This window comes from Daphnia pulicaria, chromosome 6, assembly GCF_021234035.1.
Source record: "Daphnia pulicaria isolate SC F1-1A chromosome 6, SC_F0-13Bv2, whole genome shotgun sequence".
NCBI classification, from domain to species: domain Eukaryota; kingdom Metazoa; phylum Arthropoda; class Branchiopoda; order Diplostraca; family Daphniidae; genus Daphnia; species Daphnia pulicaria.
In genome coordinates, this window is record NC_060918.1 from 3,315,439 (window position 1) to 3,331,396 (window position 15,958).

The 15,958-nt window shown below is 41.3% G+C and overlaps 2 protein-coding genes and 1 non-coding gene across 3 annotated transcripts; 2 read left to right on the forward strand and 1 right to left on the reverse strand.

Annotated features, from left to right (window-relative positions):
• Positions 1 to 401: 401 nt before the first annotated feature.
• Positions 402 to 4,363, reverse strand: LOC124344601 (leucine-rich repeat-containing protein 15-like). Its single transcript, XM_046798204.1, has 4 exons — positions 4,013 to 4,363; positions 3,313 to 3,892; positions 1,417 to 1,785; positions 402 to 1,345 (listed from the first exon to the last, which is right to left on the reverse strand). Exons 1-4 carry the CDS (start codon positions 4,319 to 4,321, stop codon positions 402 to 404), a joined length of 2,202 nt encoding a protein of 733 aa, XP_046654160.1. The 5' UTR covers positions 4,322 to 4,363.
• Positions 4,364 to 7,950: 3,587 nt separating this feature from the next.
• Positions 7,951 to 9,231, forward strand: LOC124344321. Its single transcript, XM_046797838.1, has 2 exons — positions 7,951 to 8,067; positions 8,141 to 9,231. Exon 2 carries the CDS (start codon positions 8,217 to 8,219, stop codon positions 9,198 to 9,200), a length of 984 nt encoding a protein of 327 aa, XP_046653794.1. The 5' UTR covers positions 7,951 to 8,067; positions 8,141 to 8,216; the 3' UTR covers positions 9,201 to 9,231.
• A 6,342-nt stretch (positions 9,232 to 15,573) lies between these two features.
• On the forward strand, positions 15,574 to 15,710 carry Trnai-uau. Its single transcript has 2 exons — positions 15,574 to 15,611; positions 15,675 to 15,710. It is a non-coding gene; the product is annotated as a tRNA-Ile (tRNA).
• The last annotated feature ends 248 nt before the right edge of the window (positions 15,711 to 15,958 follow it).

Consider the following 15,958-nt stretch of genomic DNA (forward strand, 5'->3'; position numbering starts at 1 on the left):
CACATTTGCAGATTTTGTTTTTCCATTTGTTGCATCCGAGAGACTTTCTACACAGATGACGTAATTTGAATGTCGATTGGTGAGGAGCGAACCAATGGATTCCTCGCATTCGGGGTGAATCGAACAACAGCGCACTTTTTCCAAACTTTAAATATCTCCCAAAGGCACTGGAACAGTCCCCCGCATAGTAAAATATGAACATCAAGATCGACGCACCGACTAACATGCCACACGCCACCGAAATCCGCACACTCGCACTTATTCCGAAAAAGGCAGGGTTTTTTTCTTACAATTTCCTTGAGGTTGGATGGGGTTTTTAAACCAATACAGTTCCCGGTTTGTATCCAATCTGAAACTGCATTACGACGAAGAAGGAATGAAATACCTAGAGAGTGACAGCTTCAAAAGAGTGAGCGGTCGTGATGGTCAGTCGACAAAGGATAGGCGTTGATGACGGGGCAGTTGACACCACGACTCGTGACGTTTATGGTCACTGCCCCGTTATTACTGGCCCTCGTTATTGGCGACGGCAGGACTTGCTCTGACGCCGTGTCGCTCTTCGCTCGACCGTTGTTGTTTTTGCTGAGCTGTTGGCTTTCGATCTCGATCACATTCTTGAGCTGATCGCTCCTGTTCCCCTTGTTGCTGCTCTCGTCTTTGGTGAGGATGCGCCCTCGATGCCACTGTCCCCTGGCCGTTAGCGGGAACAAATCCTCCGATTCTTCGCTCGCTCTTGAGTGGGCCATCTGCCCGATCTTGTTCCGCTTCTCTTCGTTCGTGTAGTAGGAGGCGGCGTGGCGTGACACTACGGCGAAAGCGGCGCAGACGGCCGCTACGGCCAGCACCCCGACGCCACAGACAAGCGCCAGATAGAGCGGATTCTCCAGGAAGATGACAAAGCGGCCCATGGGCGTCAAAGTGGCTCCGGCGGCAGTGGCCGGCTTGCTGGGCAGCCCTTGCGAATCGATGAGCATGGGCGGATAGTTGCACGTCGGCAGATTGACGTGATCCAGTCGAGGCAATTCGACTCCGGCCACCGCCGGCGGATCTTGACAAATTGGGCACGGCTGAGCCCCGTCGTCGTCGATGTAGTCGGCCGTCAAGTTGCCGGCGTTGGTCTTTAATCCTCGGCAGCCGTACTTGATGTGACGGCTGGCAGGTGAAATGTCCAGCCACTTGAGCATCGGGCCAATGACACAGGCGTCGCAGTACCACGGATTCCCGTGCAAGTAGATCCGGCGTAAGCTCTGAAGCGCCGACAGGGCGCTGAGCGAGAGATCCGTCAAGCTCGATAGTTTGTTGTACGACAAGTCCAGCTCGCGGAGCGACGGTAGCGAGCGGATCACTGTAATGGTGGAACAATCGGATGAATATTAATTACATAGCTTATAAGAAAATCAAAGTTGATAAGTGTACCCTCGACTGATAGGTAATTGAAGGAAGTGCCGGAGAGATTGAGACTCCGCATTCCGTGATGGAAGGAGAAGAGATCCGTCTGGAAGTTCTGGTCGCGGCCGATGGGGATGTCCGCCACGTCGAATTGGCTGAGATTGAGTTGGATTCGCGGACTGAGAATCGACGACCAGAGATGAGACACTTGCAGCGGATTACCGCCGATCTTCAAGTTGCGAAGTGACTGGTTGAGTGGCAAGAAGACGAACGGGTCCAAGCTCTGCAGACGGTTGTACGACAGATCCAGTTCGGTGATGCTGACGTTGATGAATGAGGCCGGGTCCAGCGTCATCATCTTATTCCGGGCCAGCGACAACGTCGTCAGATTGTGGCCTACATAGCGGGTGATTGCATGGAAAGGAACAAAACAACAATAGACACATTGATTAGCTATTATTCCTTCTTTGGCTTCTTAGTGGAATCGTTAGAGTTGAAGGAAGAATCCTTATATTCTTGACTATATTTTTATACAAGCTGGAAGACGTACGTACAAGCATCTAAAAATAATCGTAATGTCCAGTTCAGTGCTATAACCAAAATAAAAATACTCGAGAGACTGTATAGTTAATAGTTATTCTTTAGGTTATCTTATTCTATCGGAACTACCGTCAACACAATACTTGGCTGACGACGTAAACTCCGATCATCTGGAAGAGATCGAATCAAAGTACCGGTACCACAGCAGCAAACAGATTATTAATACTGGTCCTTTCCCTCTTCACGGATGGTTGCTCTTCTTTTTAGCCATCAGCAGTTGGGATGGAGCCCAGGGAGCGAGCCGATGGAAGACCGAAAATATCTAGGAGTTGCTGGTTGGGCTGGTTCGCTATGGCTATTGGCTCCTGCGATTGCAACTTAATCAATAGCTGCTATTTTTTACGATACAGAACCTTATCTTCGGTAGTAAACTTTCTTTATAGTCTGAGAACCCTGCTAGCTATTTCGAAAAATTGAAGAACCCCAAATTTTGCTACTGCATTACCGTAAAGATTATTGCGAATAGAGTTGCCTTGGAAATTTTTAATCGACTTTCTCAGAGGAAGCGCGTAGTGAGTATTAATTTACCCAAACTGCTTATAGTTGATTTCTTCCGAATTTTTTCCCATCCTATTAGCAATCATTCGAATCACGTATACGTACGATAGCAGTCATAATTGATTATACGCATCGTGAAATGTTTGGACTAAGTTGACAAGGCGGCGATTTAATTTGCAGATAAATAAAAACGCGAATCTTTCGTTTCATCGAGGTTTCAATGGGTCTTGTCGGAGTCAACCCCGACGATAAAATAAATTTCCCTAAAAGTCTAAAACTTCCTTTTATACCGTGAAAAAGAATTGTCTTTTATAAATGTTTCTAGAGTAATGCTCTGAGTTTTTTCTTGTCATGCCTTCTTTCTGAGTTCTTATTGTCATGCCTTTTCATTTTTAAACGGAGAGTTTATTGCACTATTGCCGGTTCGATTACGGCCAGATAAAACTGATTCGCTAACGGAACGATGTGGTCCTGAAAATTATATCGTATCATGCGCACTCTTTAGTTACGCTACTTTAATCCGTGATCAAAAACCGTAAACTTAAAAGAATTGACATTGAAACAAAAAAAAAAAAAACAAAAAAAAAAAAAAACAGATGATCTCACACTTAAAAATATCTATACAGTATGTACCACTCGATTTCGGCACACTACCCTCTAGCATTAATTTGAGATAAGGATCTGGGAATTTTGGAGAGGGGAATTCATCATTTTACCAGAGCGTAACAAAATTGAACATATGGATAATTTTGCGGGTGAGTGTGTGCCGCCTCTACAGGGAAAGAAGACGTCCAACTACGAGAGGAAAAAGAAAAATAGGTTCACCTGTTAATACGCCACTGGTGAGCACGGTCACTTGATTGCCATCTAAATGGAGATGTCGAAGCTTCAAAAGATCTCCGAACGCGTTTTTATCGAGGTAGTGAAAATTATTATCTCCCAAATCGAGGGTGACGATGTCTGGCAGCAAGTGAAGAAGCAGCGGGTTGATGTAAGTCAAACCGCAACGTCGACACCTCAAAGCTCGCAAGAGGCGGACGTCGCGGAATACTTCGGGCTCTAGGTCTTGCAGCAGGGGGTTGTCACTCAACTCCAGTTCCTCCAGTCGATGGAGACCGTAGAAGAGGCGGGGCACGAATTCCGAGAGACGGTTGCCAGCCAGAGAGAGCCGCTTCAAGGCCGGAAGGTGTCGAAATGCGGCCGACGGAATGGAATCTATGATGTTACTGTCCAGCCTCAGATCTTCCAGCGAGATGAGACCGCGAAAATTCGACTCCACAAGAGCTGAGATGTTGTTGAGCGATAAATCAAGGGTTCGCAGAGATCGAAGACCCCAAAACGAATGCTTGCCAATAGCCGGCACGAACGAATTGATGATTTTTAGCTGTTCTAACTTTGCCAAACTCTGAATTTAAAAAAATATACAGGATATAACAATTAAGAGTATTTACGTTATTAAAATGGTGTTCTTATTTTGCTTTGATTGTCATTTTATTTAAAATTGACAGAAAATGATAAAAATCACCTGAAAGATGGGGCCGATCGTCAAAGAATTTGGTTTATCGTCAGGCGCTGCTATAATTAGCACCTCGGTCAATGGATCCATAGTTCTGATGGGGATGGGGTCTCCCAGGTCGCCTCGGTCGCAAACGACTTTGACACGACCGCGGGGGTCCAATCCGCATCGACAGACTTCCACAGGGCAGTTGAATGCTTCGCCGTTATTAGACGCTGGCACCTCAACGGAGCCTCCAACCGCTAATAAGGAAAAGCTCGTCACCGCCATAACGCTGATTATTACAAAGACCCGGAGATCAATTCCAGAAGCAACCATCGTTGGAACCTGTAACAAAAAGTCAATGTAAAATCAACAAAATGTGATGAGTAGGACTTATTTAAAAAAAAAGTGAAATTGTTTATGCTTCATTTGGGAAAGGTGGCGCACAACAAACGACATTTGAGTAACCGGTGGACCCGACTAGGAGACTGCAGCATGCACTCGTTTCCCCTTATTTTTGTCGGCATCCCTACTAGGCTATATACACTCGGGCGCCCGGCGACGCCGACCTAATTAGATCGGAAGCGTTACGCCGTCAGCAACGGCGTGAAGCATTACATTTTGAACGCGCCAAAAATCGGAAGCGCTGATGCTTGTCATTCCACTCTGCTGCTACAGTGGCGGGGTGGTACACAGCAGCATTCTCTAAATTTGTGTGCGTTTATTTCCAAGACTCTCGGTCTTGTACATATTGTAACGTTGGAAATCACGGGATTCCTTTGGCGACTGTGAATTCTAGCGGTAACCCTCGCACAAATGCTATACACATCGAATTTGCGTGAAAGCTAGAAGAAGTTCCGCACTGACGTTCAATGCTGAAGTTCGCCGCAGTTCACTGTTGACATTTACAGAATTTGGGACTATTTTTATTTTCAAACAGGGCCTGTACAGATGAAACGGCGTCTCCTAAAATCGCGATGACGCGCAATGACGCGATTTCATTTGTTAATCATGAAGTCTGCAGCCTTCCTACTAATTATGGCACACTTATACTGTCATTGTCACTGGAAGAATAATTCAATTTACGAAGGATTGAAATCCAATTGAGGTAAATCCTGAATTCCTGATGTAAATCCTTGTTTAGTGAGGTTGTAGCAGATCAAATGGTTCAAATAGTTACAGGCTTTTCCTACGGCAAAAAATAAATGTTTGATTCCATCGAAACACTAAAAAAAGCACGACTCAAGTTCGTCGGTGACTGTCTGCTTGTTTGCTTGACAGTAATGATGTCTCGATACGTGTCAAGCTATAAACTGGCTGCATCACGAGATACATACAGTCTAGCCCGCACGCCTGCTATTATACGGATATTTTTGATTATACGGCTGACTTTGAACTGACTCTTTATTTGTTATTCCTACAACTAGCAACTTGGCTTTGTTACAGTTTTCGCTGGATTCATCTATACGTCACTCTTTCCGAATCGATCTGCATCTGTAGCGCCGTGTAGAGCACGCTATATAAAACAAATCTAAAGAAAAGAACGGAATAAAAGAATATGCTATCCCACTCTCAACTGTGCTGGTATACTCCCAGAGATATTTTTTTAAATCTTATTTTTACCGTTTGCTTTTCAAAACCATTTTGATTGCTGCAATCTGCAAGCAGTGAAAGGAAAATCAATAGTTGTTTTTGTTTTTTTGGTATAATAAAGTTTGTGCAAATTGAGAATCGATCAATTAATATCAATCGCTTTCGATATTAAACAAGAAGCGGGTAAAATAGACTGCGGAAACAATGTGTCCATTCTCACACGTTCGCTACGATGTTAAGTACAAGGTCTATTAAGAAACATAAGCCGAATACTACCGGTACGGTATGTCCTTGAGCGAACAACTTTGATATGGTATTTTTAAAATGTTATCCCGATGAAAATAGTATGTTGTGTCCCTCCGCATGCCGCCTGCGACTTCCTTTTCTTAGACTCAGCGGAGCATTCCTCTCTATGTACCGCTGGATCGTCTTCACTGCCCCTCATCCGCTATAGCCATCAGCCCCCCCCAAAGAAGGAAAAAGACGCACAAAGCGGTGCATTGAATTTTTTCCTTCTTGCTATTGCTCTCGAGTGAGAATGAAGTGAAAAGCTTTACTTTTTCTTTTTCAAAACTCGAAAGGTTTTTCTGCGAGCGTTGGATTCAAAAGCGGCTGCTAAGGCGAATGTAGCCCACCGCGTCGTTATTGGAAATCAAAGAAGAACCTTCTTGATAAAAGGTGATTAATAGTTCGCGGTAGGAAATGAAAGTAGAGTTTGCATTTATCATTCCTTGGAGCTATATGTATATGCTGTGATGTCAGCGTTGTAGAAGTGCGACTGTCTGGGGGAGATCTTCTGTGGAATCATCAGTTTACATGTTGAGAGAATAAAGATTTACTTTTTTTTTTCGTTTAAGACGCGAAAATATTGAATGATGGCACCGAGGCCTCTATGTACAAGCGGTCTAGATGGGATTAATGATGCGCAACCCACGTAGTTTTTCCTTTTCTCTGATAGATGAACAAGATTTGAACTTTAGTGTGAGGTTAGATCCAACGCAAAGAAAACCTAATCAATCCATTAATCAAGAACACAATCTACCAGCTGACCAGCTGCGCTGCATTATGCTGTCTGCTGAATATAGCCTAGAGCCGGTCGATAGAAAAGAATCGTTTTTCTTTTTCTAAAAAAGTAAAAGTTGAGGGATAAATAATTCGTCATCGTGGAAAAAAAAGACGCAGTAGCTGGTGCGGATGCAACTCCAGGATTGCTACCGCATCGTCTTCTTTTCTTCCTTGTTATCCGCCGATTGATGATCTGGGTGCTGGGTTGGCCGCCCGCCGCCGGCCTTTATTTTCTATTAGCTCTAGCTCTCTCTCTTTCTCTCTAGCAGCATTGACTCACAATCTGCCATGGCGCGATATCGTTTAAGAAGGGGAAAATGGGCTTCCATTTATAGTTACTTTGTCAGCTATAGAGCTATACGCCGACGCCGATGGGGAGACTCAACCAATATTTCTGCACGCGCATCACGGCGAAAAGATTTACCTCCCCTGATTTGACTAAATCCCCCCACCCCAAGAGTTGATTCGATGTATAATAGTGTAAAATATATAGACGCTCTTCTGTTCGTCTGCTTGAAATATACCTTCCATGACTCTGCCCCTACTGCTTAATGCTGATTACACAAAAGGTCTGTTGACCTTGGCCTTGTTTTGTTGATTTGGGTCACAAGAAATTAATTGGAAGCTTCTCGGAAGCTATGTTGGGGGACAGAGCTAGGTGTTAATACCATAAAAGTGTGACTCAGATTTTCATGCGAATCATCGCCCCCTATTTTCTCTTAGTCTATCCCCCTCTTCCAAGGGTGTAAAGCGCTGTGACATAAGCTGCTGCGTTGCCAAATATTTGAATGAGCCCTATTGCCTATATAACTGGCTATTGTTTTGTTTTTAATCCAGTCTCTATAAATGAATCCTTCGAACAACATCCCTTAAGTTACTTCTTTGCCAACATTCATCATATTCAAACATCACCATGCCTAGATTGCCTCAACCCGAATCTCTCGTTAAACTGTGTGTCAAGTGCGTAACAAATGCAAGTCGTAGATCTGCAAATAAAATTCCAGCAGTTATGCGGAATTGTAATATGACCGCTATCAATTCTAAATTTTTCCCCAATGCATTTCATCAATTACGTAAGTTTATCAACAAAAAGCAACATTTTATTTTATCTCTTCAAGATGATGCACGAATTAATTGTTTTAAATATTTTACCAAATGTTTTTAGCCGTTGCGCTCCTGGAGGAAATCATTTTTGCTTTTACAATGAGGCGAATGAGAGACAGAGGACGAATGCCGATCCCACATCCATATTTCCTTCATTATCTCATCACTCCACAAATTCAGCATTTAAGTTTTTCTCTTTACTATGGGGGTTACTTGGGTTTATTCCCCAAGCTTGAAAATTTGCTAACATTGGACCTTGGAAAAACTGGAGTGAAAGATGACTCTTTAAAAAGCATTGGAATTTACTGTTCCCAGTTAAGGTATTTATAAGGCTATTACTTTTATTTGATTTTTCCATAGAATGCGGTTTATTAATTATTATTTGGAAAATAGGTCGCTGAATTTAAAAGGTTGCACTGACGTGACAGACGATGGAATTCGATGGCTTTGTGGGGTGGATTTACCGGGAATGGGAAAATCAAGACTTTGCAAGACCATCCAAAAATTAAGTATTCTTCACACAAGTGTTACTAAGAAAGGAATTCAAGTTGCGCTGAAAAATTTCCTGTTCTTGAATATCCTTGAAAATTGTTATATTGTAGATGCATTGGCAGAGTTGGCCCAATCAGCGATAGATTCTAAGCAACCCGGCTTTTATAATAATACGTTCTCAATTTCTACCTTGTACACATCTCCTGATACGCCGTTAAGGAGTAATAGTCTGCCACTAGCCCTCCCTTTATGCCATTTAGTTAATCAGGTTTCAATTTGTGTAACCAAGGAACTGAAAGATAGTGATCTTTTGTGCTTATTGTCGATCAAGATGCTTCGTAAACTTGAAATCGGCGGTTCTTCATTTTGTCAAACAGGCGAAACTGCTATTACTTTTGATGGTGGTGTGGCTCCACTTCTCAAGGCATTTGGAAGATCATTGGAGACTCTTATGTTGGGGGGTATAAAATTAGTTTGTCTTTCCAGCATAATCGAATTCTGCCCAAATCTAATTTCATTGTTTATCAGCGGCACTTCGGGCTCGTTTAAGGACGAAGACCTCTTCCAGGTGAAAAATAAGCCGCCTATTTTGAAAGAACTAAAGGTGTTGACTTGTTATTTTCAGGTTCCAGCCGATATTCTGTTTGTTTTGCTATCTTTTCCTTCACTCGAAAAAATTTCAATTGGTCTTTGCGATTCGCTCACTGATGAGGTCTTACTGGAGGCCTTCAAAAGTCACCGATTCAAGCACCTTCAAAAGCTGGAACTATTTTTTTGCGATTCAGTGACGTGGCGTTGTATCAGAGCATTATTGTTAAACGGCTGCGATTCTCTAGAAGTCATGAGCCTCCATCAGTGTAAATGCCTTGGGAAAAACACTTTTGAAGATTTGCACTCTCTTATTTCTAAGAAAAATTGGAATTTGTATATCACCTGCCAACTTTTTTTTCAGAGAATTTAGAGTCCTGCGTCGGTTCATTTATTCGATTTAATCTGTTATTAGTAAAATCGTTGCATGCAGTTGAAATAATTATGGAATTCGTGGAGGAATGGGGGGAAATTAATATCGAGGTATTAGCGGAGGTATTACAACCTAAACTACTTAGGCTTATTTCCTTTAAAACTTGCAGAAGGTCATTTTTTACTGTGTAATTTCAATATGTAATTCCAAAGAAACATTAACAAGTGAATCTGCATGGCGAATTTTTCAAGGAAAAGCTATATTTTAGTCTTTAATCGTAAAAATTGCTGTTAATAATGTTTTGTCTAAACTGTGTTGTATTTGAATTTATTCAAATCAAAAGGCTTAACACATGACGCAATAATGTGTTATGCTCGGTGTTATGACAGTGCAATTTATGTAATCATATTTCCTTTTTGTTGTGTACATGCATGTGCTGAATATGTAAAACGAACGTTGTATAAAAGAACGAGCGCAAAATTTTACAAAGTGTCACGGTACTATTTGTGTCGTCGAGTCTCCGCTTGTCGTTCTACCAACATCCTTATAGCTTCCCTCTCCATCAACTTTACCCTGAAGGTTTTAAACTGACAAGGTTTTCATTCTAATTCTGATGGATTGAACCGATTCATTCATTGCAACATAGGGCACATATTTGAAATGATTACATCACTGAAGTCGTAGCTAAGCTCATTTTCCAAATTTTTATTAAAATGACTAACTTTGAATCATTGGATTGACAAATTTCCAGTAGTCGGTCGTAGTCGACTGCTATAGGAGCTGTGATCACTGGGTTAATTTATTATAAATTGAAGTGAGTGTAGGCCTACCTACATTTTTAGATTCCTTTTCATGTTTCTTGAATTAGAAAGGGAATAGGAAGGTAGGAAGGTTAAGGCTTACTAAAAACGAATTGAAATCATCAGCGCTAAAAGAGAAATCGAACAGCTCCCGATCAGGCCAAATGGCAGCTAGATCTGAGGACATGGCTGTTAAATACTTAAATCATAGTGGGACTATCTACTCCATCTGCTCTAGAACAAAAGGTGTTAGTCTATTATGCTCAATTTTCAGCTCAATTTATTTAACAGTCAATCATATTTATATTTGCAGAATGCAGAGACAGAAATTAAATACTTATTTGTATCTACAGGCACAAGGAGCACTCTGTCGTGAAGACAAGCAACCAAACTTATCAAAGGTAAGACAAAATGTGTCATATCCATGGGGGATGTTATCGGTAGTGAATCGAAAAATCATGGAATAATAGTCAATCCGCTTTTTCTTGCCACCCAATGATCAATCTGTTGATGTTTTTTGTCCTGAAAAGATATTTGCAATGAGTATTCAACAGCGGCAAGTTTCGATAATTGTATAGCGATTCGTGGTTAGCTTTTTCTTTCATTAGCTTCGTTAATTTCCGCCTGTAGCAAGAAACTCGTCTGAGTTAGTTATCGTCTCCTCGTCCCAGAAGTCTGATGAATCTTCATATTCTTCGATTGTGTCAACATTAAAGCGAACCTCTTCCCGATCTTCCTCGTTCAGATGGACCAACATCATTCTTTTATTACCCGAACTGGATTGGTCTCTTCAACGACAACTGGCGCATTCGCTACAGCTCGATCAAACTGCTGGGTGATTTTCTATGCAAGATTTCCGGCGTCTCTAATAAAATGCGGTAAAATGTCTACGGAAACGTCTAGCGAGGATGATAACTTTGGAACGGAGCAGTCAGATTACAAGTCCATCATGGCCGATCATGGCCACGTTTGGGCGGTTTGGCCCGCCAGCATACAGATCGTCTTCTCTGGTTATAAAGGTGAAATAATCGCCGCGCGTCATTTTCAACAATTCTTCTTGGCCCTGGGTGACGTTGACTACGTCTAGCACGTCCTTGATTGTATCTTAGGTAGATAATAAACGTTTCCGATCTTAATTCATACGAATATCTATTCAAAACGTGCCGGGAACAATTTTTGAATGAGAATCTTGTATCATCGAACACTAGGTGACACTACGGGGATGACATTTTATTCTAAATAAATTATTCGAATTTCCCTTCCTAGATGGCGAAAATGTCGAGCTATTACTGGCTCGATTGAAAACGGGGCATTAGAATACGATTATAAATGAGCCATGTAATTGCGGGTTTGCACTACTAGGTTTAAATAGATATTACATCTATTCATAAAACCAATATTGCGATGTTAGTTTAATTGGTTATTTCGCAGCTGTTTATGCATTGCGTTAAGGTTTATGCTTACCATTACGCAGCTGTTTATGCATTGCGTTAAGGTTTATGCTTACCATTACGCAGCTGTTTATGTTTTGCGTTACGGTTTATGCATGATCAAAAAGTGGCACGAACGGCTTGCCATAGTTTTGTTGATTTGGGTCACAAGAAATTAATTGGAAGCTTCTCGGAAGCTATGTTGGGGGACAGAGCTAGGTGTAAAAACCATAAAAGTGTGACTCAGATTTTCATGCGAATCATCGCCCCCTATTTTTCTCTTAGTCTATCCTCTTCTTCCAAGGGTGTAAAAAGGTAAAAAGGGTGGCGTATGAAAAAAGGGGGACCGAGGGGGACCCATTCACCCATATACTTTCCTCCCCCTTCGGTAAACTGAATTTTCCGTTGTTGTCTTGGAGAAGGTCAGCTGCCGTGATTTTTTCAGATTTTTCATTTTGTTTATGTTTAGCCTGTAGGTAACCATATCGCTCGCTTTGTCTGCCGTTATTTCGCCGTCTTTAACTAAACTGTATTTGAAAATCAAATCCCCCCCCCCCCCCCAATCCCGGTATTTCGGTTCCCAAATGATATTGGTAGTCGGAAGCGATTCCTCTCATCAAGAAGAGCATCAAAAGTTTCAATTGAAAGACATTACCGTGGAGGGAATTTTTCAATCCGGAAGATGTCGTTGGGTTCTCAGTCTTACTCGCTGACGTAATGCATAAACTGCCATATCGTTAGATGAACATTCGTCGTCTTTTTGTTTCTTTCTTTTCGCAACTATAATAAGCGTTTGTTCCCGGTCTTGCGTTAGATTTTCAGTTGCATCAAATTGTCCTGATAAATCGTCATTGATATCCTTATCTGCAGTATTGCTCTTTTTCTTCTGATTTAGACTATTTTCCGCAATGATCTATTGAAGCACAAGTTCAGTCTCACTATCATTCGTGAATAACGTATTCGTTCGGTCAATCGCTTCACAAATTTCAGGATTCCACACATTTTCGATTTTGCTGGCGAATTCCACAACTGATCTTAAAATATTCATTGGCAAATGTAATTCTTTAAAATTACTTGAGCCAAGTGATTTTTTTTCGACCACTCGTTAGTGTTCCTTTTTTTTAAATAACGCAAGAAACTAAATATGCAGTGTTAAAAACACGTACATGAAAACCTGCGCTGGTCAGCTCTTATTTTGTAGAAAAAAAGGACTTAATGACCTCCCCTGACGAGGTTGTTTGAAAGTAAAGAGAGGGAAACTCTTAATGGCTCGCCTTCGGTTTCATCAGCAACCAAGTTTTCGGGGGAAATAATCAACTTGGGTGGCGATCAAACGTTTGGAGGACAACGTCAATTATCAGAATCGGAGTAGGACAACGTCAAGTTAGCAAAAACAACGTTGCGAGAGAAATGCGACAATATATCGACAGCTTGTTTTCGTTCTGTTGAGTTACATTTTTTGTTCTGTGCTGTTTGCATTCTCAACTATTGTTGTTCCTTATTCATTAGTCATGATGGCTGCTCCTAATGTGTCCGATCTCTTTTGCAAAGCTGTCAGCGAAGGTTCGTTTGATGAATTAAACGCGTTATACCGAAAACACGGACGGGAGGCAATCGTGGCTAATTTTATGGACACTTGTATCAACAAACATGGTGATGCGTGTCTAAAAGTGGCTGTTGAAAGCAAATTTTACGACGTGCTCGAGTTCCTGATAAACCAGCTGAAAGAGCACATAATGTGCAGTACATGGAAAACCTCTATTGAAAATGTAAGTCCTTTTTCATGGGAAACGTTTAATTTGATAGAAGTCACAGAGCCGTTTGTACTATCACCCGATATTGCGATCATTCGTGATATTTGCCATCAAATGCCAATTACCAAATTGATAGAATATCTCGTTGATGTTAACATTGACGAGCCTCTGTGGTTAGAGTTTGTTTTAAACTCAATAATGGCAAGTTCAATCCCTCGGCCGGTTAAAATTGTTGCGTTTGAGTGTATGGGTATCGCCTTCATCTTCAAACAAACACGTTGTTACAATTGTTACAATATCCATCAGAAAACTCAGTTGAACGAATTTATATTTTGGCGTGGACTACGTTGTTGGAAAGAAGCTTTGATCCTAAGAAATGCGACAGCAGATGGTGACCCAGTTATACCCAAAGTTTCCATCAAACTGTCTGAAATGTTACGCAATGCTTTGGGGGACATAGCCGAAATAATGAAAGTAGAAGAACTGGAGCAATTGGAACAACAGTGGTCCTTACCTAGAGAACTAGAAGAGTGGAAAATATTACGCCGGTCCCTCGAAGCTCAGGCCCTTCTCGTTGGTCATCGGATCTTTACCCAGCAAACATGTTTACTCAGCACCGATATGAATTCATTTCACCTAGAAAATTTTTGATTATTTTTCCAAACCATTATCGAAACCGAATGGTTATTCAACCAAAACCGTGTTCGCATGTTCAACATTTGTCTAATCATCCTGGTTCTGTCTTACGGGTTCAGGTTCAATTCAACTAAAATTCACGAATACTCATATTTTGATGCGGCAATTTATGTATTGTTTGAAGATGCTAAATTTGCCGTTATCCCACGAGATTCGCCAAACATCGTGCTAACCGTCAAGTATACGCTAGCAGCTTTAACAAACGTGTTTTCAATATCGCCATACTTCCACCGTAATAGCTACTGTACCCAAACTAAAATTCACGTTCTGTTATCAAAATGGCTATCCTACTTAACACAAGAGCAAATTGCAAATGTGAAGGAGTGCCTTATTCCTTTTTTTCGAATTTCAAACCCAACATTTCACCACAATTATACCGGTCTTCTTCGCCAGTCGGTCGTTGGACACTGTCGTAGAAGTGGGGTTCAACTCATTCAACTACTGCTGGATGCTGGAGCGGATCCCCAAACTACCGACGGAAAAGGCAAAACTCCGTTTCACTGGTTATTTGAAGGTTGGTCAGCCTATGAGCCCTATGAATTTTAAATGGTTTTCAAGGCATTGCTGGAGGCTGGAGGCCATCTCGATCAAGCGACTAAAAATGGGGATACCGTTATCAGTTTAATTAAAGACTGGAGAACCTCGACATTGCCTTTTGCCGATCTCGTTCGTGATTCTTATTTTGACTCGATTATTTACTCTGTTCTTCCGCTTTCGTGCTCTTGTGCGCAAGTCATAGCAGAAAATCAAATTCCATTTGAAAATCAACTGCCTCCAAGTTTGAAATCGTTCGTCCTCAGCCACAGCGCGTCTAAATAACACGAATGAAAAGGTATTTAATTCAATTATTCATTATTGTTATGAAATCTTATGATTTTTTATTGTCTCGACTAGTTTTCATTGGTTTGGTTCATCTTTGAAATCTGTCTCGTGATTGCATCACCACCTGGAACCGACACATATGGAACTGACACGCATGCTTTGTGCGGTTAAGAAGATAAAATGTAATTAGTACACCATGAAAATTGTCCAAATAAATTTAGGCCTCCTAATCGTGTTTGATATACTATCAATAATGTTTGGTAATGTTGTTTTTAAGAAGGTATCAATAAAAATTGCTATTGCGACTTACTGCGGAGTGGGTGGTTGGTTGCCTAGTTACAACGTAGCTTAACGTACCTTATAACTAAATGGATAAAAGTAAACTAAACTTTTATCGTTCTGAAGCAAAGGACTCGTGCAGTGTTTTCCACCGATTTCTTTATTGCTGCACATTTGTATCGTTCCAGACTTTCCGTCAACGTTGTAGTAGTAGTAACAAGTATAGTCAAACGGAAATCCCACTTAATTTTTTTCTGAAATGTGAATCGGCACTGAAAGGATTTACGCCGATGCAGAGGTAGGGAGAGAAAATCAATGATGGCCGATCCTTCCAAGTCCTTCCCCGCTATGGAGACCTTTTGGGTGTGCTATTATTTATTATTCTGTTTTACGTTTTCACACTGTGTCAAGGACCATTACGCAATATCTAAGCGTAAAGCTTTATTGAAATGGTGTGATTTTTTAAATCTTGACTTAAGTGGGAGATGGAGACTGTTTTATCACTCTCAGCCAAAATGTTGTAATCTAGATTCGAATCCCCATCGCCATCTTATTTACGTTTTTTATGCCATGGATTATGGCATGTTGTGGCGTTCCAGTGGCGCAGTTGGTTAGCGCATGGTACTTATAAGACAATATTAAATTACGGTACTTATAAGACAATATTAAATTACGCTAGCACATATGAAACTAATGCCGAGGTCGCGAGTTCGAGCCTCGCCTGGAGAAGCGTTTTGTAATAAAACAGATGGATTATGAATAATTGGATTTAAAAAATGAACATGAGCAAAATAAGGTAAACTATTGAGTAATTCAGAAGAGAAGAAGAGATATTGATCTGGATTTAAGTACACAGTAATTACAACTAACCTTAACCCTGATTCCTGACCCACCCCTTTGTATTGTCTACGGAACGCACGAGAAATACTACACTCACCTTCGTAAATCACGAAGTAAGCTGGATGTTTTACTTTATT